This window comes from Panicum hallii, chromosome 9, assembly GCF_002211085.1.
Source record: "Panicum hallii strain FIL2 chromosome 9, PHallii_v3.1, whole genome shotgun sequence".
NCBI classification, from domain to species: Eukaryota; Viridiplantae; Streptophyta; class Magnoliopsida; order Poales; family Poaceae; genus Panicum; species Panicum hallii.
This window is the reverse complement of record NC_038050.1, coordinates 69438853-69459598: the sequence shown is the minus strand read 5'-3', so window position 1 is coordinate 69459598 and position 20746 is coordinate 69438853. Positions and strand designations below refer to the sequence as shown.

The following is a 20746-nucleotide window of genomic DNA, read 5'->3' as shown; positions in this document are numbered from 1 at the left end:
ATTAGAGTTATGTTCAATAGAAGAAAACCTAGAACCAATATATAATTACATCCGATTCCAAGCTAGATCCATAGGTACTATTTTCTAATTAGAATGCATATCTATCTATATATGGGTATATTGTTGCGCATTATGTATTGAACAAAATAGATTCAGGCAAAGATTCAGACAAACAATCATGTAGCTCTTTAAGTAATTCTCAACTGAGAATCAAAACTCACAAGAGCTGTTGTAAATTCCGTTCAACATGTGTAAATCAAATGCAATAATAGTAAGCATAAATGGAGAACAATGAAGTTTTTTAATCTAATTATGCTTCTCTCTTTTTCATTATTTTTTACCAGAACATATATACTTACAGTTAGCCGCATTGTACACAATTAATATTTGCGTAATTCATACCATTTAACCATGGTATAGCTTCAAATTATTGTTGGTTATCTTTCCATGTAGTAGTAGGACCAGTCCGGAAGTTGTGACATTCTTGCCTTATAATATGAAATATGGTTATAAATAGTATCGCAATAGTAAAAATAACAATTTAGGCACTATGCAAAATAATTTTGTGCTAGAACAGACAAATCGTATTTGGTTATCCTATTGGGAGAATATGCCAGGTAATAGAAATCTCACAAATAACAAATAAATATAAAATCAGCAAAAAAAGATTAATTTAGATCTGCTTAGCCTTTCAGTAACTAACCTGTTGGGATTGCAAAGTAAGAAAAATAAATTGGAAAGTGAGTGTTTAATAATCCTGATAGCTTTAGTAACCAAACAAATGTTTCAAATTATGGCTCCATTTATAGATTAGTTAGACTAAATCATTTTTATACAGGATCATAGAGTAAAAAAAAAGGCATAGCACATCAAACTGCATTGATACTCATTGCCTAAATTTAGTGAATAACATGTGAGAAGTTTTGTTTTCTTTATGTTGGAAATCTAAGGATTCACGATATGTATTTGGATATTAATCACAGTTGCTGAAATGAACATCAGAAAGTAGAAAGCATTTGGAAACAGGAATTACGTTATATTTACATACCTTGCTTTGTTTCATCTTCTTGCTCAGTAATCGGTTGGATCTATATTATATACCATCTGAATTTGATATGCATGGGCTATCCACACTCACAATTAACATTGCAATCTAGAAATTGTCAAGAAAAAAAAGGATCAACATTCAAGGAGTGATATGGTTTCCATGTAAGAAAGAATTCGAAATAGTTATAACCTTACAAAAAGTATGTATACCTGTCATCCACATTACATTGATTTGGATTCTAGGCGATAGGCAATGATATAGCATGCAAAACGTAGCAAAGAGCATCTTAAAAAAAATTATAAGGGTTAAGGATCCTATATTGACATTCAGCTTCAGGTACCATGAACTCACCTCGTCCCTTCCATAATTTGGCCAAGCTAAACCTCATAGCACTGATGTTTTCTAATGCGAACTAATTATATTACCTTTGCTGCATAAGTTTGAGCTGGGGCTCCTCTTTCGTATCTGAAATTTGAATAGCCAATTAGAGCATGCGGTAGAACAGCAATCAACAACATGTAGATGCATTTCTCAAAGGAAAATTTTCCCTGTCATTCAATTTTCACAGATTGGTCAACATTCAGAGCAATTGCATGGACCTAAACTGAAAGTACGATTTCGCCACCAGGGGCACTCAAGTATGTAAATTTCAATAGGATTGCTAAAAAGTGGTCTTCATTCAGTGATATTTCAGTTGGAACCTCACCAGTTAAGGTGCATGCATATTCCCTGATTTAAAAAGGCAATGGCAGAAAAACTACGTGTATTTCTGACCCATCTGTTAAGCTGGTGAAAAGTTCGTTCATATAATTAAAATTTTGCTTACTCAAGTAGGTCAACTTAGGCATTATATGTGCATGCAGCATTGTCAAAAGGTAACGACAAGATATTAGGCACAATTATTTTTTAAAGATATTGTTGCACCCTTCTTTCTTCTGTTTCGGAAATTTCAGTGCACATGTGCAATCTTGATAGCATATAAAAAATGATTCAGCAGATAAATGTAGCCTTTTCCTTAGATACCTGCATGGATAGGTGGAGCTGCATTCTAAGAAATTCCTGTATGATGCAGGCAAATATAATGAGATCAAAAGTTCAGGCAAATTTATTCACTAAACTAAGAAAAAGACGGCAGTTGCGTTTTGAAGTTTGCATTACCATTTGGATCTTAATTTGGCTCCAGTTCTAATTGGGGAATTATAATTTATTCACTAAACTAACAAAAAGTATCTACACATGCTAGGGTGTACATATCATTGTACAGATCAGACCAACCAGTGAAAGTAGAGGAAAAATTCTAACCTGGCAGAGGAGTAGGCCTGTTCTTGATGTGGTTACTGGTTAGAGCACTACAGGCAGATCAGACAACTACTATCTTTATGTTGCTACCCAAATCTCCTCATGAGCATTCTGTCGAACACTTTGCAAGCTTTTGCCATGGTGTATGCACTTGAATCATGAGGAATGCAGGAGGCACAAGAGAACGACGCATCTGTAGTAAGAGACTGGAGAGGCGTCGGGAAGGAAGAGGAAACCTCTCGGTGCGGAGATATTTACCGGGATGGTAACATACAGGTGGAGTGAACGTGAGCCGCAGATTCACCATCCGACGCTGTAATTATTTTGGCAGACCTGCCTAGCGTGAGAGGCCATGGAGTTCCGGAATATAGAAATGGTGCTGCCCCGTCCGGTGACTGGCCCATTAGTTATCTTCCCAACCAGGTGCCTGGCGCATGGGTTATTTTCTCAACCATCGACGGCCGGTAGGACCCACCTGCAGCGAGCGCAGCGCCTCTACTACTACGCGTCAGTAGTATCTGCAGCACAGGCGGCTGTGTGATGTAGTGGTGGCTAGCGAGACTGTCTGTCGACTCCCATTTCCGATCCAAGCGCTGTGCAGGGTTCAGGAACATGAGCTTGTAAACTGCTCGATTTTCCAAGCGCTGTCCGGTCAGGTCGTCGAGGGCGAGGAGCCGCGGGGCTCGTCCGCGTAGCAACATTGCCGGATGCTCGGGTGGTCACTTGGCAGCGCTGTCACCGGCCGGCGTGATCGCAGAGGCGGATCTCGTCAGCGCGTAAGGGGGCGTTTGGTTTCCTGTACGTGCCGTGACCAGGCTCGGGAGATGCATTGGTTGGAAGTTGGTTGCGTGGGCGGAGGCCTGGGCCTAGCTGGCGGCGTGCAAAAGCAGCCAGCGAGTCTGGCTCCCGGGAAACGAGATTGAAATCTGTTTCAGGCTCCCGGGATGCAGCCATTAGTAAGTTAATGATGGTATTAGTTAATAATTAGTTTATCTTAAGGCAATAGATATGATCTTAGTACTTATCTTTTTAATTTAAATTGATACAAAATATAATAGTGCGGCCAACCACACGTTAACATGAGGTGCGAGTCACCCTGCCTGGTAGGTGTAGTTGCGAGCCAGGCTCAAAGGGCCCGCGGTGATCGCCAACGCCAACGGTAGTAAGGGAAGAGTGCGTGGGCCGGAGCCGTGTTTGTAATCTGGTTGGGTAGGCCTACGCTGACACCTGAATGAGCCCAGCCCGAGGAAACACGGGCCGACAGTCAGGAAGCTGCTAAAGGGCCTAAAAGAAGTTTGTTTGGTAGCAGAGAGGAGCCCGTGGGCCGGGGACCTGTTTAGATTTTGGACCGGAGGAGATGGCACGCCCGCTACTGTTCCGCCCAGCTGGCGAGCTTCAAATTTCAATTTAGCGCTAGGAAATGAGGACCTGTTTATCGTCAATTGGAGCACGCAAAGCTTCCATCGCTTCAACCGAGCTCTATCGACCGGTACATTCTCGACAAATTCACGCGGTATGTTGTAGTATGCACTGGTCAATTTCGAGATTATCACAAGTGTACAGTTAGGTACTAATAATATACACCAAACAGGATCCAAGAGCAAGTTACCCATCCCTCCATGATTTCCAGCGGCTAGCTACTTGTTGGTGAAGCTCTTCCACCGGAACAAGCTGCCGACCTTGCGCAGCACCACCCGCCGCCGCCCGGGCAGCCTCGGCATGCCCGAGAACACGCCCAGGTCGCCGCTCTTCTGGTCGTCCATCGAGCCGAAGATATCGTACGCCGACCCCTCGAAGGTCTCCGACATCCGCCGCGGCCGCGTGATCCCGGCCGGCGGCCTGATCTTCGAGTCCGACGGGTACTTCTCCAGCCCCGGGGGTCCCACCCTCATGCGCGGCGACGGGCTCTCCTCGGGGTCCGGCTTCCCGGCCGCCGCCGCGGCGGTGGGGCTCGCCGACGTCGCCACGAGCATGCTCTGCAGCTCCTTGACGCTGTCGCGCGCCGCGGCCTCGCTGATGCGGAGGCACTCCAGCTCCTGCTTGGTGCGCTTCACGGCGGTGTCCTTGTCGCCGAGCATGGCCCTGAGCACCGCGTTCTCGCCCCTCGCCTCCTCCAGCGCCTCCTTGGCCACCTTGGTGTCTCTGACGGCCTGTTTCAGGATGTCCCGCAGCTTGGCCACCTCCGCGCGCCACGACCGCTGCGACTCCAGGAGCCGCGCGTTCTCGCGCCGCGCCTCGGCGAGCTCGGCCTCCGTCGACTTCATGCACGCCGTGAACCCGGCCTCCTTGCCTCGCCACGCGGCGAACGACTCCTCGGCCTCGGCCCGGAGCCGCGCCACCTCGTCGGACAGCGCCCGGAGCCTCTCGTCCTTGCGCTTCCCCGACATGTGCAGCCGGTCCGCCTCCAGCCGGCCCATCTCCGCCTCGTGCTGCGCGCGCGCCAGCTGCTGCTTCGTCGTGTGCAGCTCCGCGTTCACCTCCTTGAGCGCCATCACGAACTCCTCCATCGCCTTCTTGCTCTTCTCCTCCGCCGCCAGCGCCACCCGGAGCTCGCCGTGGACCCGCTGCAGGTCGCGGTCGTGCCGGCTCCTCGGCGTCGAGACGGGGGTCCTGGCGCCCTCCAGCCTCCGGACGGCATCCTGCTGCGTCGCGATCTCGAGCTTGGCTTCCTCGAGCGATATCTTGGTGAGCTCGAGCTGCTTCGTCTGCAGCGCCAGCGAGTCGAGCATCCGCTTCTCGGATTCCCGCGACGCCTTGAGCTCCGCCTCCAGCGTCTCTATCGTAGTGCGGTCGGTGGCCGTGGCCAGCGCCTTCCACTCGTCGTTCGCCTCCAGGACGCGATGCGCGCGGTCCCGCTCGTCGCGCACCTTGCGCAGCTCCCCCCGGAGCTGGACGACCTGGTGCTCCACGTCCGGCCGGACTTGCTGCATCTCGTTCACGCCGGATTAAATGGCTTGATCTTGAAATGCGGCACGGCGGTCGGAGCGGAATCGGGGACCCTGGAGGCTCGGCGATTGGAAATGCGCTAAAATTTGAGGCATGCGGAGGAAGCAGAGGATAAAAGGGGGGCGTCGCGTGCATGGGTTTCCAGGTTTTGCTAAATTTGTGGTGAGGAATGGGAGTCTAAACTTGGAGGGGATGACAAGTTTATCTGAACTTCTGAGCTGGTGGTTCCAGCTATATTTTTGGCACATAAGCACTACTACTATATTTGGTTTTGGAGCAATTGAGTTTCACATGTTGATTATCCCACCTATTTGTACAAAATAAAGCCTGGGTCAGCATTGTGGCATGATGATTTCTGAATATTTAATTTGTTCCTTACTTGACACACACAAAAAAAATCAATGATGTGAAAATTATTCCATTTGCCTGTTGAGAGTAGTAAACAAGAAAGCATTAGAGTTTCGACTTAGTCTCTTCAAGAATTTCAACTTTTTATGATCAGGAGACAAATAGAACCGTAACTTCTGAAAGCAGTCAAAAGAAAACAGGGCACTTTTGAGAGACCAAGTTTTACAGGTGGGCATGCAGGTAGAGAATTGAAGACAACATGCACAATACACAAGATTTCTTTTGGCTTCTGCAAACTAATTATTTCCAATGAAACGAGGAGCAAGCATTACAGGGCAGCATAGGTCGCTTCGGATGCAAACTCGGATTGCTGCATCATTTGTTCATCCATATGATGCACCTAACACTCTTCCCTTGAAGCAGCAGATCAAAAGCCTCATTAATGTCCTTAAGGCCAACTTCATGGGTTATGAACTTGTCCAGCTCTAGCTCCTGTATTAACAGGACATAAGATTGGAGGATCAAAATCTCATGAATCCATGCATACAGACCTAGACTTGAAAGGTACTGACACTCTGATCCGTATGGTCGGCATGTCTGAAGCTTACCTTGTTCAGGTACTTATCAGCGAGGATGGGAATGTCCTGCTTAGGCTTCACTCCTCCGAACATGGAACCGATGACAGATTTCCCGTGGAGGATCTGCCGAGATGGTATGGAGAGAGGGGCACCGTGCATTTCCACTCCAAGAATTATCGTCTTGCCCCAACCCTGCAGAAAATCAGGTGGACATTCAGAACACATGATCGATTCTCGAATAGTAGCGTGCTGTGGCACCATTAGCGTGTGCGCGTACTTCTCGGGAGCTCAAGAATGCGTCGTTCATCAGAGCCGCCAGCCCGATGCACTCGAAGCAGTAGTCGGCACCACCATCAGTCATCTCGACTATCACCTGTTGATGCAAAAAAAAAAAGGGGGGACATGTCAATGCAGATTGTATATAAACGTTAGCAAAAAAGTATGTGATGTATTCAGAGAACATGGGGTGGTCACCTGGCTGACAGGTTTCTCACCAAGTTCTTTTGGATTGATGAAATGCGTCACACCAAACTTCTTTCCTGCAGGAAGAAGCAGCGGATAAAATGCGTCAGGTCTCAGGACTGTCCACTTCAGAATGGCTTGAAGTTCAGAACAGCTTCAGGGTATAAGCGTAAGGGCTTACCAAGTTCATGCTTGTCAGGGTTTATATCCACGCCAATTATCTTTGACGCCCCACAAATCCTCGCTCCTTCGGCCACCTGCATGTTAGAAACGCACTTTCAGCAATGCAGTGTCTAGAATTATGGATCGAAGAAACCGCTTTTCCTGGTTTTGAAAACAAAGTATCTTGTAAAGCAGGATATATGATATATACTACTATGAATTTGGTGAACTGAACTTCGGCCAGAAGCTAAAGTTCAGTAAATGTTGGTCCAAACTCTGAATGTCTGATATAGAAGTACATGAAGAAAAAAAATGGTGAGCTGAATGTGTCACTTAACCGCCAATCCTACAGCGCCGAGGCCAAAGATAGCGACCGAGGATCCAGGCTCAACTTTCGCCAGCTTCCATGCGGCTCCGACTCCTGTGATTTTTTGGGACACGAAGTAACTTCAAGCTGCAAGCCGAAAAGAACTGTACAACGAAACATGTCGTTTGCTGCACCAACCAGTGGAGGCTCCGCAGCTGAGGAGGCAGGCGAGGGACGGCGGCATGGTGGGGTTGACCTTGACGACGTGGTTGACGTCCACCACGGTGTACTCGGCGAAGCTGGACACCCCCAGGAAGTGGTGGAGCGGGCGGCCCTGGGCGTCGCTGAACCGGGTGGCGCCGTCGCGCGGCATCCCCGGGCGCACCGCGAACCGGTACCTGGAGCACATGTTGCTCCGCGGCGACCGGCAGTCCACGCACTCGCTGCACTGCCCCAGGAACGTCGGCACCACCGCGTCGCCCGCGGCGAACTCCCCCGCGTGTTCCCCGACGCTCTCCACCACCCTGCACAGGTCCGGCATGCATGCCCCTGCCGCGTGAGTTCATCTTGGTACAGATTTACTCTGCACCTAGATGCCCAGTTGACATCTTGACATACGGCAACAACTTATTTTATTTCGCTGGCTCTTGGTTAACTAAGGCAAGGTCAACTGCCGGATGTGATCTTTACAAATTTAAACTTGAACAACCTACTCTTCATCATAAATTGATGAGATACTAACAGTTCAACCCGAATCAGGGGCAATAGGAAGTCAACTTTGAACACCAATGGTTTCCCTAAGCTGGAAGCTTCACATTACGGAACAACATTTCCTACTAATCTATTTTTTTTCCTTGACCTACTCCCTGTACCTGACTTCAATCAACGAGAACATCTCAACGCTGTACCCAACATCACCGGTCACCGTCAAGCTATTCGTCAGAATTTGCCGAAACGTGAACGGTACTTGCACAGATGTCGTTGTCTGATCACTTAGTTTATCGGAATTCGGAACCCCTTTGACGATCGTATGATGTATACTTCCTAGAGGTCAATTCGTGAGCTCCACAGTCTACACATCAAAGCGCATTCCCATTATTTTCCCCCTCTTTTTAATCAGCGTCAGCAACAACGACAACCAAGGAAGAAGACGACGCCCATGTGGCATCAAAATATCACTCGGCGCCTGGAAGCTCTGCTAGAATCGACAGTCTCGATGGGAACGCAGAGACATGGTGTGCATATATGTTTGGTAATTCCACTCCACATGTGCAGGATTTTCAACTAATGCGAAGAAATTCGAGCGAAAACGAAAGCCCAGAGCACGGTGTGGCGAGAGCACTCACCCGAAAGCTTCGTGGCCAAATATTCTGGGGAAAATGCCGGGGAAATCCTGCAGGATCACAAGTACGCAGACGAGCACTTGTGAGGCGGTGATGAGGGCCGGCCGGCCGGCAGTGAACGAAACGGACAAGGAGGCCAACCTTCATGCGCCAGAATGTGACGTCACTGTGGCAGAGCGACGTGCAGACGATCCTTATCCGGACCTCGTACGCCTTGGGCGGGTCGACGACGATCTCCTCGATGGCCAGCGGCTCCCCGACGGCCCTGCACACGGCCGCTGCTCGTCGCCGGAAGGAGGAAACCGGTCAGAGGAGTAGAGCTGCGGCGCGACCGCGCGAGAGCCACCGGCGGCGGCCGGAGGGAGTCGGAATCGACGCGGCGGCAGGGCTCGAGAATCCGGCTGCTGCGTACCTTTGCATCGGATGGGCTGGGGGGCCTGCTGCTGCTGGTTCTCCATGGGAGGAGACTCGCTCGGTGCCGCCGTGCTCGATGCGTTCGAAGGGCGCGCCGCGCGCGGTGGTAGGCTGGTAGCGAGAGCCCAGAGCAGGGTAGGACGCAGAAACGGCTGGCCAGAGCTTTGTCCTTTATATGCAGTGCCAGCAGTGGACGTTTTAAATTCTCCATTTCTTTTTTTCTCTCTTCTTGGACGGCTTTGTAGTTCTCCTTGTTTGAAAGAGAAACAACCGTTTGTTCAAAAAGAGAGAGAGAGAGAGAAATAACCCATCCATCGGGAAGGAAATCTGCCGCTCGCAGTCTGACGGAGTTGTGAGCTCACGCCAGCTAGGCTTTGGATTGTGACATGTGCTATTTTTTCGTTTTAAATTATAGATCGTTTTAATAAATCTATATTCAGAGTTCTAAATACAAAGATTTTACTATATATCAGATATAATGTAAATATATAGGTGTATAATAAATAGGTGTATATATTTCGTTTTAAATTATAAATCGTTTTAATAAATCTAGATACAGAGTTCTAAATATAAAAATTTTACTATATATCGGATATAATGTAAATATATATAATGTATCCATATTTATCAAAATAATCTACAATTTAGAATGGAAAAAGTATATCCGAACAATATTTGGTTGTGTAAATCACTAAATAGGAGTTTCATATGGCGGCGTCGATGGAGGACTGTCGTCTATAATTGATTCAGACAACAAAATCATAGGGCTATATGCCTATATATATCGGTTTGCGGCAACAGCGACTCCCGACGGCTGCTAATAAAACACCACTTTTACAGCGACGCATGCATCGCCGAACTGAATGAAATACGGCAAATCTTATTTCGGCCAGACCTATCCATTGCTAGCAACGGTAGCGGATCGGTTGACATGTCACGTGCGCATCGGTTGTAACTTGCATCGGTTGACCGACGCACATCGTGCGCATCATGCTGACATAGTCCATCAGCATCAGCACATCGTGGGAACTCATTCCATTGGCCCGGATACATGTCCGAAGGTTTTTTTTTTTTTTGATACTTACATGTCCGACGGGTTCACATCAATCCACAAGGAACAAGGAAGAACGAGTTCACATGCCAGGAGTGGCAGGAGACGCTTGAATCGCACGTGCTCATCGATGGCTGAGCGGCATGTCCGTTCACTAATAACTGCAAGGCAGCAAGGCTGCTACGGCAGTCCGCGGCGGAGCTTGACGAGTTCAAGTCAACGTGAGGCGATGGCGCGATGCAAGTGCACGTGCCTTTAGGCATAAAACGGGCCTCCAGCACCGGGCCGGCATTTTTTATTGGCCCAAATTGTAGCCCGCGGAGCATCACTGTGGCCTTGTGGCCCATCAAGGGCCGGTCCGAGACATCTCGTCCAAACACGTCCGCCACAACTAAAAACGATACTAGTACAAGACTGGAGGAAGGCAAACTGTTCTTTTAATTGCAAGAATGAACTGTAGCTCTCACGATACACGGCCTTTAAGGCATAAAACTTCCATTTTCGAGAAGAAAATAACCTTTAGTACGGCCCATCAACAATGAATTTAAACTGAAACTTGGTGACATTATTTTGCTGGTCACAAATCAACAACGGCGATGGTCACAGACTCACGGGTCACTTGTCCATTAATATGATGCGCCTGAGGCTCTCCCCCTGCAGGAGCAGGTCGAAGGCCTTGTTGATCTCCTGCAGGCCTACCTCATGCGTGACCAGCTCATCCAGCTCCAGCTCCTTGCTCATGCATTTCTCGGCGAGGATCGGGATGTGGGTCTTGGGCTTGAGCCCACCCAAGGCCGACCCCATGACGCACTTGCCGTACAGGAGGTCCTGGGCCGGCAGGCGCAGCTCATCCTTTTCATTTCCCAATCCCAGGACGATCGTCTTGCCGTTCCCCTGCGGACACCATGGACGGACGATGAGCTCCGGCCAAGCAATAATCAAATTAGCACGGATGTGTTAGACGGCGACGCACCTTCTCGGTGCTTCTGAACGCTTCGGTCATGACCGAGGGCACGACGATGCACTCGAAGCTGCAGTCGACGCCGCCGCCGCCGCTCATCTCGCTGATCACCTGAAGTTAAGATGACAATGTATTTTAGGACGCTGTGATAGTAGCTGGCCCGCTTGGGACGATGACGTTGGACTTATGCTTACCCCACTGACGGAGTTGTTCTTGTCCAGTTGCGATGGGTTGACAAAGTCTGTCACGCCGAACGCTTTCCCTGCGATAGCAGTAGAGCACACTTTTCTTCAGATTCGAGTTCAAGAAGAAGAGGTCACTTTCGCACGACATGCGAATGTTACAATGTACGAATGGGAGATCAACTTGCCAGATTTCTCCTTGTCAGGGTTTAAGTCAACGCCGATAATCTTGGACGCTCCACACATTTTTGCACCTTGTGCCACCTGAACAAAAGTTGGTTTTCAGAGTTTAGACCTAGTACCGTTTTATAAGCATATAAGCTGGTAATGTTGACAAGGATGGAGAGCTGATTCAGCGGCCATGTAATAAGATAAGAAACAGCATCAACGTAGCACACACTGCCTACCGCCAGTCCGACTGATCCCAATCCAAAGATGGCAACTGACGAGCCAGGTTTCAGCTTGGCAAATCTCCACGCTGATCCTACCCCTGAATTATTACGTTGTAACGACGTCAGTGATGTGCTTTACTTGCTCTCCTTCAGTGGAGAACGCCAGCTGTAAATAAATGTAAGCCCGGTTCGATTATTAGCCAGGCTAGCTCACCGGTGGCGCCGCCGCAGCTGAGGAGGCAGCCGAGCTTGGGCGGCAAGGCGGGGTCGAGCTTGACGAGCTGGTTCATGTCTATGACGGTGTACTCGCTGAAGCTGGAGACGGGGAGGAGGTCGTGCAGCGGGTTCCCCTGCGCGTCCCATAACCTGCCGGTGCCGTCGCGCCGCATCCCGGGGCCCAGGATAGGCGGCACCGCGTCGCAGAGGTTGTTGTCCTCGGACACGCAGCTGGAGCAGTGGTCGCACTGGCCCAGGGTCGTCGGCACCACCGCGTCGCCGGCGGCGAAGCCCTCCACGTGCTCCCCGACGCTCTCCACCACCCTGCAAGCAAGCAAGCGCGGATCGGAGGCGGCGCCGTACGCCGTCAGCAATGCTAGCTCTATGTGCCATGCAAGGATTTCCGACGTGTACTAAACGAAGAGGAATGCACGTACCCGTAGGCCTCGTGGCCCAAGATCCTCGGGAACACTGGTGCCACCTACGAATGAAGTGAAGATGAAAACACTCAGGTACTCAGGTTGATCAGTATTTCCACACGTAATGTGCTCCTACGGGGCAGTCTGTTTACCTTGGCTTGCCAGAAGCTGATGTCAGTGTGGCAGAGCGAGGTGCAGATGATCTTGACGCGGACCTCATACGCTTTCGGCGGATCGACGACGATCTCCTCGATGGAGAGCGGCTCGCCGGCGCCTCTACTGACCGCCGCTGCTTGTTGCCGTCAATGGTTAGAGATCAATTGGCCTCAATGTAGTAAACCCATGTCCGTGCACTACACCCATGGCGAGCGGGATGAAGTGGCAGCAGAAGTGGAACCTTTGCAACGGATAGGCTTGGGGCTCTGGTCCTCCATTGGCGAGCTGGAGACCCCGGAGACGGAGAGGAGGACGGCGGCTGAAGAGAGAGCTCTGACGAGTGACGACCAACGGGGTCACGAGGGGCGAGTGATCAGGAGAGAACGTAACGGCCAAATTTATACACACCGTGACGGTGGGGCCGGCCGGCATTCTCGCTCGCGCAGCCAAAAAGAATTCTCGAAGGAATCCGAGGTGGTTGACCCAGCTGCTAGTCACAACACCTGTTATTGACGACGGCAGCGCATGATGATTGAAGTCAAACAAGCAGCAACAATATGTATATACCCTGTAGTATTGTAATGTACTCGTGCACCGTGCTGGTGTTCTGGACATGCAGCTCATCAGAGAGAAGCTGTGCCTCGTGAGAGAGCGCGGCTACTCTGATCGTGCATGGGCTGGATTTGTGATGGCCCCGGCAGCCACAACAAGACCCCACAGTCGTCCGTTGTTCAGCCTGCTGAAATGCTGGGCTGGGCCAAGCAGTAAAGCTTCCAACACGGCGGCAACTTAGAGCCCCATTATGGGCCTAATGAGCCTCCAGCACCCGGCGGCAACATCGCTGTGGCCTTGTGGCCCATCAAGGGCAGGTCCGAGACATCTCGTATTCTCGTCCAAATACGTCCGCCGCAACTAAAAACGATAATAACAAGGCTGGAGGAAGGTAAACTGTTCTTTTATTTGCAAAATGAATTGTAGCTCTCACGATACGTGGACTTTAGAAATAAAACTTCCCCTTTTCCAAAACCAAATGACCTTTAGAACTGCGCATCAGCAATGCATGCGAACTGAAACTCGGTGAGATTTTTTTTCCTGTCACAGATCAACAGCGGCGATGGTCACAGATCACTTGCCCATCCATATGATGCACCTGAGGCTCTTCCCCTGCAGCAGCAGGTCGAAGGCCTTGTTGATCTCTTGCATGCCCACCTCGTGCGTCGCCAGCCCGTCCAGCTCCAGCTCCTTGTTCATGCATTTCTCAGCGAGGATCGGGATGTGGGTCTTGGGCTTGAGCCCACCCAAGGACGACCCCATGATGCACTTGCCGTACAGTAGGTCCTGGGCCGGCAGGCGCACCTCGTCCTTGTCATTTCCCAATCCCAGGACGATCGTCTTGCCATTCCCCTGCGGACACCATGGACGGACGGACGATGAGCTCTGGAGGAGTCCCAAGTCGTAATCAAATGAGCACAGGTGTGCTAGCTAGACGGCGACAAACCTTCTTGGTGCTTCTGAACGCTTCGGCCATGACCGAGGGCACGCCGATGCACTCGAAGCTGCAATCGACGCCGCCGCCGCTCATCTCGCTGATCACCTGAAGTTGGACAGAGAATAAGTTTTTACTAGAACACTGTGATAGTAGCTGGACTGCTTGGGATGACGTTGGATTTATGCTTACCCCACTGACGGATTTGTTCTTGTCCAGTTGCGATGGGTTGACAAAGTCTGTCACGCCGAACGCTTTCCCTGCGATAGCAGTAGAGCACACTTTTCTTCAGATTCGAGTTCAAGAAGAAGAGGTCACTTTCGCACGACATGCGATTGTTACAATGTACAAATGGGAGATCAACTTGCCAAATTTCTCCTTGTCTGGGTTTAAGTCAACGCCGATAATCTTGGACGCTCCACACATTTTCGCACCTTGTGCCACCTGAACAAAAGTTGGTTTTCAGAGGTTCAGAGTTCAGACCTAGTACCTTTTTATAAGTTGGTATAAAATCAACAAGGATGGAGAGCTGGTTCAGCGGTCATGTAAGATAAGAAACAGCATCAACGTAGCACACACTGCTTAGTGCTTACTGCCAGTCCGACTGATCCCAATCCAAAGATGGCAACTGACGAGCCAGGTTTGAGCATGGCCAATCTCCACGCTGCTCCTACCCCTGAATTATTACGTTGAAACGACGTCAGCGACCAACTTACTCGATCTCCTTCAGTGGAGAACACCAGCTGTAAACGTAAGCTCGGTTCGCAGGCTCACCGGTGGCGCCGCCGCAGCTGATGAGGCAGCCGAGCTTGGGCGGCACAGCGGGGTCGAGCTTGACGAGCTGGTTCATGTCCATGACGGTGTACTCGCTGAAGGTGGACACGGCGAGGAGGTCGTGCAGCGGTTTCCCCTGCTCGTCCCAGAACCTGCCGGTGCCGTCGCGCCGCATCCCGGGGCCCATTGTCGGCGGCACCGCGTCGCAGAGGTTGCTGGTCTCGGACGTGCAGCTGGTGCAGTGATCGCACTGGCCCAGGATCGTCGGCACCACCGCGTCGCCGGCGGCGAAGCCCTCCACGTGCTCCCCGACGCTCTCCACCACCCTGCAAGCAAGCAAGCGCGGATCGAGGCGGTGCCGTACGCCGTCAGCAACCTTTCTATATATGTCGTCAGCAAGACAGGAACGCACGTACCCGTACGCCTCGTGTCCCAAGATTCTCGGGAACACTGGTGACACCTACGAATGAAGTGAAGATGAGAACACTCAGGTATTCGGGTTGATCAGTATTTGCACGTAAACTGCTCCTACTACGTGGCAGTCTTTTTACCTTGGCTTGCCAGAAGCTGATGTCAGTGTGGCAGAGCGAGGTGCAGATGATCTTGACGCGGACCTCGTACGCTTTCGGCGGATCGACGAGGATCTCCTCGATGGCGAGCGGCTCGCCGGCGCCTCTACAGACCGCCGCTGCTCGTTGCCGTCAATGGTTAGAGATGGATCGACATCATCAACATAGTAATTAAGCGCATGGGCATCACATCCATGGCGAGCGGGACGACGAAGTTGCAGCAGCAGAAATGGTACCTTTGCAACGGATACGCTTGGGGCTCTGGTCCTCCATGGCGAGCTGGAGAGCCTGGCCGGAGAGGGTGGCGGCTGAAGAGAGAACCCAACCTAGTCACGGGCGACGAGTAATCAGGAGAGAACGGCGAAGCTGGCATGCATATATACACTGTGACGCCCGGGCCGCCTGTCGTTCTCGCAGGCGCAGGCAAACAAAATTCTCGCCATGTGCGGGCAAAAGTAAAACCCAAGTTGGTGGAATTGTGCACCATGCTTGGAAAAGCTGAGGAATGAGGAGCGTGTGCCGTTTGGCCTCGGATTACTTGACCACATGTTGTTGACCACGACAGAGATCAAGCGGTTGGAGTCAAACACGCAGCAGCCATGTGTAGGCCCTCTCCGGCACAACTTTGGAGGCTCCGGCTTCTCTCACGCGGACACGGGCACCATTCCTACTACTGTAGAGTTAGTGTTCACCAAAACTGTTTTTCTCTTGGTTAAAATGAATGTGGAAAGAGAAGGATGGAGCCGAAAATTGTGGCACTACAGTGCGGGAGCTGGAGCCGTTCTGAGCCGCACCGAACGGGGCCGGGCTCAATTTCACGGGCGTGCAGGTGTTGTGTTAGGTAGGGCGACCTACTACCTGCAACACAACAAGCTGATTAAGCTACGAACAAATACGACCTGATTAAGCTGATTCAGCCCACTTATGAGGACCGAAAAATGTCTAGTTAATTTCGAACTATGGGCAACTTCGGGTTCGAATCAGGCTTGAGCTTCCCACTCCTTTTTAGTTGGAAAGAGTCTGGCTTGATTTTCTTTGCCTTGTTTCTGCTGACCAAGCCCGGTAACAGACATGGAGAGGCCAAAATCTAGCGGGACCGGATGTAAAATGCTCAGATCTTGCAATAGGGTCGAGCCCCATATGATCGCGCAATTAACGTCCGTGCATAATTGTTAGTTCTTTCCGAAAATCTTATATGCCTTTCAGTATATGAAATTAGTGCTATAGTATATGATAGCTAAAATGAAGTTAAATTCAATCAGAGGGGACGTGTGGGTGATTAATTATTTTGAATCTCAAACTTGAATTGTAATTTTCTCTCAAACCGCGAGTCTGATTTTTATTATCTTTTTGAACTTTTGTGTTTAGAACAAATGCAAGAACATAAGATCCAACATGTGTATATATATTCTACTTACTTTTTTTTTTCTCAGGAAACGATACTACAAGAGTGGAGGTAAACTGCTCTTATATTTGCGACGAATTGCAGCTCTCAAGATACACGACCTTTAGAAATAAAATTTCCCTTTTCGGAAAAAGAAAAACTATAGAACGGCACATCAGCAATGCATGCAAACTGAAACGCGGCGACATTTTTTTTTCCTGCTGCTCCACCGTCTTTATTCATTTTCCATAGCCACAATTTTAACGACAATAATCATTTGTCCATCCATATGATGCAGCGCAAGCTCTTCCCCTGCAGGAGCAGGTCGAAGGCCGTGTTGATCTCCCGCAGGCCTACTTCGTGCGTGACCAGGCCGTCCAGCTCCAGCTCCCTGCTCATGCATTTCTCGGCGAGGATCGGGATGTCGGTCTTGGGCTTGATCCCGCCCAAGGCCGATCCGATGAGGCACTTGCCGAACAGGAGCTCCAGGGCCGGCACGCACAGCAGGTCGGTTTGGTTCCCCAGTCCCAGGATGATCGTCTTGCCATTGCCCTGCGGACACCGAGCACAATCATATAGCTCGGCGGGTTCATTCATTCATTCAGAAGAAGAAACAGAGAGAGCTCCGGCGGAGTCCCAGGTCAAAATTAGCATGGATATAGTAGAAGGAAACGCACCGTCCTGGTGCTTCTGAACGCATCGGTCATGACCGAGGGCAAGCCGACGCACTCGAAGCTGTAATCGACGCCGCCGCCGGTCATCTCGCTGATAACCTGCAATTGAACAGGGAACGGAAACACCAACAGGTTAGTCACGAAACCTACAGGGTACATGCAACCACATGATGAGGTTGGATTTAAGCTTACTCCTACCTCACTGACGGAGCTTTTGTCTATCTGCGTTGGATTAACGAAATCCGTCACGCCGAAAGCTTCCCCTGTGATAGAAAAAAGCAGCAATTTTTTTTTCTTCAGATTTGGAGAGGAGAATTTGAAGACATGCTGATGCAAATGGGAAATTTCACTTGCCAACTTTCTCCTTTTCAGGGTTCAGATCTACACCGATAATCTTGGACGCTCCGCACATTTTTGCGCCTTGTGCCACCTGAAAACAATGACAATTAGGTTGGCCTCCACAAGTTACAGTTTGTTCATGCCTATGGTAACTGAGAAGGAGCGGCAGCGACACACGGACGTACCGCCAATCCGACCGATCCCAGACCAAAGATTGCAACTGACGAACCAGGTTCCACCTTGGCCAACCTCCACGCAGCTCCCACACCTGATTGAATTGTATATTTGTATACTGAATCGGTGGAGAATGTATACCAACTGTAAACTCAGGTTGACTAGCCGCAGCCAGCCAGGCTCACCGGTGCCGGCGCCGCAGCCGAGGAGGCAGGCTATCTTGGGCGGGATGGCGGGGTCGACCTTGACGACCTGGGTCACGTCCACGACGGTGTACTCGCTGAAGCTGGACACGGCTAAGAGGTTGTGCAGCGGGTTCCCCTGCGCGTCGCGGAACCGGGTGGTGCCGTCGCGCCGCATCCCGGGGGCCAAGGTGATCGGCACCGAGGAGCAGAGGTTGTTGTGCTCGGACGCGCAGCTGGGGCAGTGGTCGCACTGGCCCAGCAACGTTGGCACCACCGCGTCGCCGGCGGCGAAGCCCTCCACGTGCTCGCCCACGCTCTCCACCACCCTGCATCTCCGCGGAGAAGACGACGCCGTCGTCACTCGTCAGCGGCCGCTTTGCAGCACGCAAGTATTGTATTTCCAATGAACAAATAACAACACGTTGGTGTACGTACCCGTAGGCCTCGTGGCCTAAGATTCTCGGAAACGCTGGCGCCACCTATACGGATGAGGATGAGGATGAAAAAAAACACACTCGGATTGATCAGTATTTGCACATGAACTGCATGCGGCCACCGGGCATTGGGCACCATTTTACCTTAGCTTGCCAGAAGGTGATGTCAGTGTGGCAGAGCGTGGTGCAGACGATCTTGATGCGGATCTCGTACGCCCTCGGCGGGTCGACGACGATCTCCTCGATGGCGAGAGGCTCGCCGGCGGCTCTGCACACCGCCGCTGCATGTTGCCGTCCATTGTTAGAAATTACCAGCAACATTGCAGTACATGGACTGACATCACATCCATGGCGAGCGGAGCGGAAGAACAAGAGCAGGAGTGGACGAGTGGTGGTACCTTTGCAACGGATGGGCTTGGAGCTCTGGTCCTCCATGGCGAGCTGAGCTGGAGACAGCAGTGGATGGCGGCCGAACTGAGATCTCTCTCTGTCTCTGACGCACAACCGAGTCAGGAGCCGGCGAGTAATCGGGCGAGTATAGAATTATAGATATATATACACATCAGCGTGACGCCTGGAACGGCTTTTAGGCTGAGTCCAGCGGACACCGTAAATGGTCCCGTATGCGTAAAAAGCACATCCGACGCCACCGTAGCAGGTTCCGGTAAATACCGTAAGCGGCCTCCTATTTTGCGAATACCTCCCGTGGACGCGTAGCCATGGGTTCTCTCTCTTCTTCGTATTCCACCAGAACCAACCATTTCGGCCCTATCCACACTGACGAGAATGACGACGGAAGCGGACCTTACTTGCTCAGGTTCCGCGGTGCGGCGGGAGCCAACGGCTGGTCACCGCCGGAAAGGGATGCGCCGGCGTATGCGAGCTATTGCTGGAGATAGCGATTTGCTAAGTAGATTTCGCTGGTGGGACCGATGCTTGGAGGCAGTCCGCATTGCGCTGGACTCAGCCTTATTTATCGCTGGCCGCCTAGACCAGCGAAAATTCTCGCCATTTCCGGGCAAAGCCGACGGCGGCGGTTAAAGTTGAATCTAGCTTGCGCAGGCGCGAAACGTGTTTGGGAGCCGTGGTTGGGGAAAAAATAAAACTGAGAGCGCGTTCATATTCATGACGGGACGGGTCCACTGGCCAACTACTGGCGTAGCCGCCTCCCATGATGAGTTAGTTGGCCGGCATGTTGCCAACTACTGCTGCTCTCCTGCATGGGCTCCATCCCGTCGTCGTGCTGGCCGGATGATCCGGCAATTCAGCCCATCCCACTTAATAGCATTAATAGCAAGCGATAGGGTCCACCAGTCCCATATGGGCCTCGGCAGGCGATATTTGATTGGAAAAAGTCCTTTCAACCTCTCTCGGTTATCAACACAATCTGATTTACCCCTCTCAATTAAAAAATTGGATATTTAACACACCAGCTATTGAAATTACAGATGTGACATCGTATCAGCATTTCTACGTAGAGCCACGTCAGCCACGAGGGTAAATTGGACGTGTTGATAGTTCAAAGGGTCAACAGAACTTTATCAAAAAAATATTATAAAATATTTTTCTAAGAAAATATATGTAACAAAAAATTCTAAAATCTGGTTTAGTCTCTTAAAATTCATTTTAGCTCACAAATATATGAAAATAATTTTAGTTTTTCTTTCTAAAGTTATGCTCAATTTATAGTGTCCAGTTAAAAGTTAAAAATTATTGAGATCCTATGATCATACTTTTAAATATTTTCTAAAAATTGGTTCTGATATTTATTGTAAGTGGTCTCAATTTATTTACTATCATCTCCTGAATCGTTTGAACCTCATTTTAGACAAGCTAAACGAGCCGAGTTGAAGCTAACTTCCGTTAAAAATGCCTAATTTTGATTTGGAAATAAAAATGATTTTAATCAAAGCATTTTTGAAAGATCTAATAACTCCTAACTAGGAATCAGAAGATAGAGCATAGTTTTAGAAAGAAGTATGAAACTATCTTTTCATATTTTTTCTATGATGAAATCAGATTAAGGAATTTTAGTTAGTTGCATATGTTTTCTAAGAAAAACATATTTTGTAACTATTTTTTAATAAAGTCTAGTTGACCACCTTAAACTATTAACACAGTCCAATTTACCCCATTGTGGCTCATGTGGCGCTACGTAAGATTGCTGATATGACGCTACGTTGAAAGTGCATTTGGTCCCCTAAGTGGGTTTTGGTGTTGATGACATACAAAATTGAGGAGTTAATAAATTTATCGAGTTATGGACAGGTTAAAATTCAATGAAATAAAAAAGAGCAAGAAAAGACACCAAATTTGCTTAAAGAACGGTATTGAGTTTAAAAGAAGATCTTTTAATACTTTCTATTTTGAATTTGAGTATAAAAAATACCGTACTATTTAAGAGGGATGCGAATGGATAGCATTGAATGTGTCAAAATACTTA

General features: G+C 49.7%; 5 protein-coding genes and 1 long non-coding RNA gene across 6 annotated transcripts; all 6 read right to left on the bottom strand.

Annotated features, from left to right (window-relative positions):
* Nucleotides 1-89: 89 nt before the first annotated feature.
* LOC112876460 lies at nucleotides 90-2498 on the bottom strand. Its single transcript, XR_003225323.1, has 3 exons — nucleotides 1474-2498; nucleotides 1049-1153; nucleotides 90-488 (listed from the first exon to the last, which is right to left on the bottom strand). It is a non-coding gene; the product is annotated as an uncharacterized LOC112876460 (long non-coding RNA).
* Nucleotides 2499-3959: 1461 nt separating this feature from the next.
* On the bottom strand, nucleotides 3960-5277 carry LOC112872617 (WEB family protein At5g16730, chloroplastic-like). The gene has a single exon (XM_025935677.1). It carries the CDS (start codon nucleotides 5275-5277, stop codon nucleotides 3985-3987), a length of 1293 nt encoding a protein of 430 aa, XP_025791462.1. The 3' UTR covers nucleotides 3960-3984.
* Nucleotides 5278-5805: 528 nt separating this feature from the next.
* LOC112875997 (alcohol dehydrogenase-like 7) lies at nucleotides 5806-9052 on the bottom strand. Its single transcript, XM_025940018.1, has 10 exons — nucleotides 8906-9052; nucleotides 8635-8771; nucleotides 8497-8543; nucleotides 7349-7674; nucleotides 7182-7264; nucleotides 6863-6938; nucleotides 6694-6758; nucleotides 6497-6592; nucleotides 6250-6411; nucleotides 5806-6133 (listed from the first exon to the last, which is right to left on the bottom strand). The coding sequence occupies exons 1-10, from the start codon at nucleotides 8949-8951 to the stop codon at nucleotides 6017-6019; spliced, it is 1155 nt and encodes a 384-aa protein (XP_025795803.1). The 5' UTR covers nucleotides 8952-9052; the 3' UTR covers nucleotides 5806-6016.
* A 1484-nt stretch (nucleotides 9053-10536) lies between these two features.
* LOC112877628 (alcohol dehydrogenase-like 5) lies at nucleotides 10537-12562 on the bottom strand. The gene is made up of 9 exons (XM_025941975.1): nucleotides 12526-12562; nucleotides 12281-12417; nucleotides 12147-12190; nucleotides 11708-12033; nucleotides 11509-11591; nucleotides 11290-11365; nucleotides 11114-11181; nucleotides 10932-11030; nucleotides 10537-10852 (listed from the first exon to the last, which is right to left on the bottom strand). The coding sequence occupies exons 1-9, from the start codon at nucleotides 12560-12562 to the stop codon at nucleotides 10574-10576; spliced, it is 1149 nt and encodes a 382-aa protein (XP_025797760.1). The 3' UTR covers nucleotides 10537-10573.
* Nucleotides 12563-13223: 661 nt separating this feature from the next.
* On the bottom strand, nucleotides 13224-15450 carry LOC112876324 (alcohol dehydrogenase-like 5). The gene is made up of 9 exons (XM_025940412.1): nucleotides 15350-15450; nucleotides 15096-15232; nucleotides 14961-15004; nucleotides 14545-14870; nucleotides 14364-14446; nucleotides 14139-14214; nucleotides 13963-14030; nucleotides 13783-13878; nucleotides 13224-13688 (listed from the first exon to the last, which is right to left on the bottom strand). Exons 1-9 carry the CDS (start codon nucleotides 15384-15386, stop codon nucleotides 13410-13412), a joined length of 1146 nt encoding a protein of 381 aa, XP_025796197.1. The 5' UTR covers nucleotides 15387-15450; the 3' UTR covers nucleotides 13224-13409.
* A 1114-nt stretch (nucleotides 15451-16564) lies between these two features.
* On the bottom strand, nucleotides 16565-18815 carry LOC112876512 (alcohol dehydrogenase-like 5). Its single transcript, XM_025940641.1, has 9 exons — nucleotides 18702-18815; nucleotides 18448-18584; nucleotides 18305-18348; nucleotides 17870-18195; nucleotides 17696-17778; nucleotides 17526-17601; nucleotides 17370-17434; nucleotides 17175-17270; nucleotides 16565-17049 (listed from the first exon to the last, which is right to left on the bottom strand). The coding sequence occupies exons 1-9, from the start codon at nucleotides 18736-18738 to the stop codon at nucleotides 16771-16773; spliced, it is 1143 nt and encodes a 380-aa protein (XP_025796426.1). The 5' UTR covers nucleotides 18739-18815; the 3' UTR covers nucleotides 16565-16770.
* Between the last annotated feature and the right edge of the window lie 1931 nt (nucleotides 18816-20746).

Excerpts from the sequence above, each read along its gene's own strand:
- LOC112877628 (XM_025941975.1), bottom strand. The coding sequence starts at position 12,562 with ATGGAGGACCAGAGCCCCAAGCCTATCCGTTGCAAAG. Across the intron at positions 12,191-12,280 it reads TCAGCTTCTGGCAAGCCAAG|GTGGCACCAGTGTTCCCGAG; the intron begins GTAAACAGACTG and ends CTTCATTCGTAG. Across the intron at positions 10,853-10,931 it reads CGTTCAGAAGCACCGAGAAG|GGGAACGGCAAGACGATCGT; the intron begins GTGCGTCGCCGT and ends TGGTGTCCGCAG.
- LOC112872617 (XM_025935677.1), bottom strand. The coding sequence starts at position 5,277 with ATGCAGCAAGTCCGGCCGGACGTGGAGCACCAGGTCGTCCAGCTCCGG.
- LOC112876512 (XM_025940641.1), bottom strand. The coding sequence starts at position 18,738 with ATGGAGGACCAGAGCTCCAAGCCCATCCGTTGCAAAG. Across the intron at positions 18,349-18,447 it reads TCACCTTCTGGCAAGCTAAG|GTGGCGCCAGCGTTTCCGAG; the intron begins GTAAAATGGTGC and ends TCATCCGTATAG. Across the intron at positions 17,779-17,869 it reads CGGCTGCGGCGCCGGCACCG|GTGTGGGAGCTGCGTGGAGG; the intron begins GTGAGCCTGGCT and ends CAATTCAATCAG.
- LOC112876324 (XM_025940412.1), bottom strand. The coding sequence starts at position 15,386 with ATGGAGGACCAGAGCCCCAAGCGTATCCGTTGCAAAG. Across the intron at positions 15,005-15,095 it reads TCAGCTTCTGGCAAGCCAAG|GTGTCACCAGTGTTCCCGAG; the intron begins GTAAAAAGACTG and ends CTTCATTCGTAG. Across the intron at positions 14,447-14,544 it reads CAGCTGCGGCGGCGCCACCG|GGGTAGGAGCAGCGTGGAGA; the intron begins GTGAGCCTGCGA and ends GTAATAATTCAG.
- LOC112875997 (XM_025940018.1), bottom strand. The coding sequence starts at position 8,951 with ATGGAGAACCAGCAGCAGCAGGCCCCCCAGCCCATCCGATGCAAAG. Across the intron at positions 8,772-8,905 it reads CCAGCCCATCCGATGCAAAG|CGGCCGTGTGCAGGGCCGTC; the intron begins GTACGCAGCAGC and ends GGCGACGAGCAG. Across the intron at positions 7,675-8,496 it reads TTTGGCCACGAAGCTTTCGG|GGTGGTGGAGAGCGTCGGGG; the intron begins GTGAGTGCTCTC and ends GGACCTGTGCAG.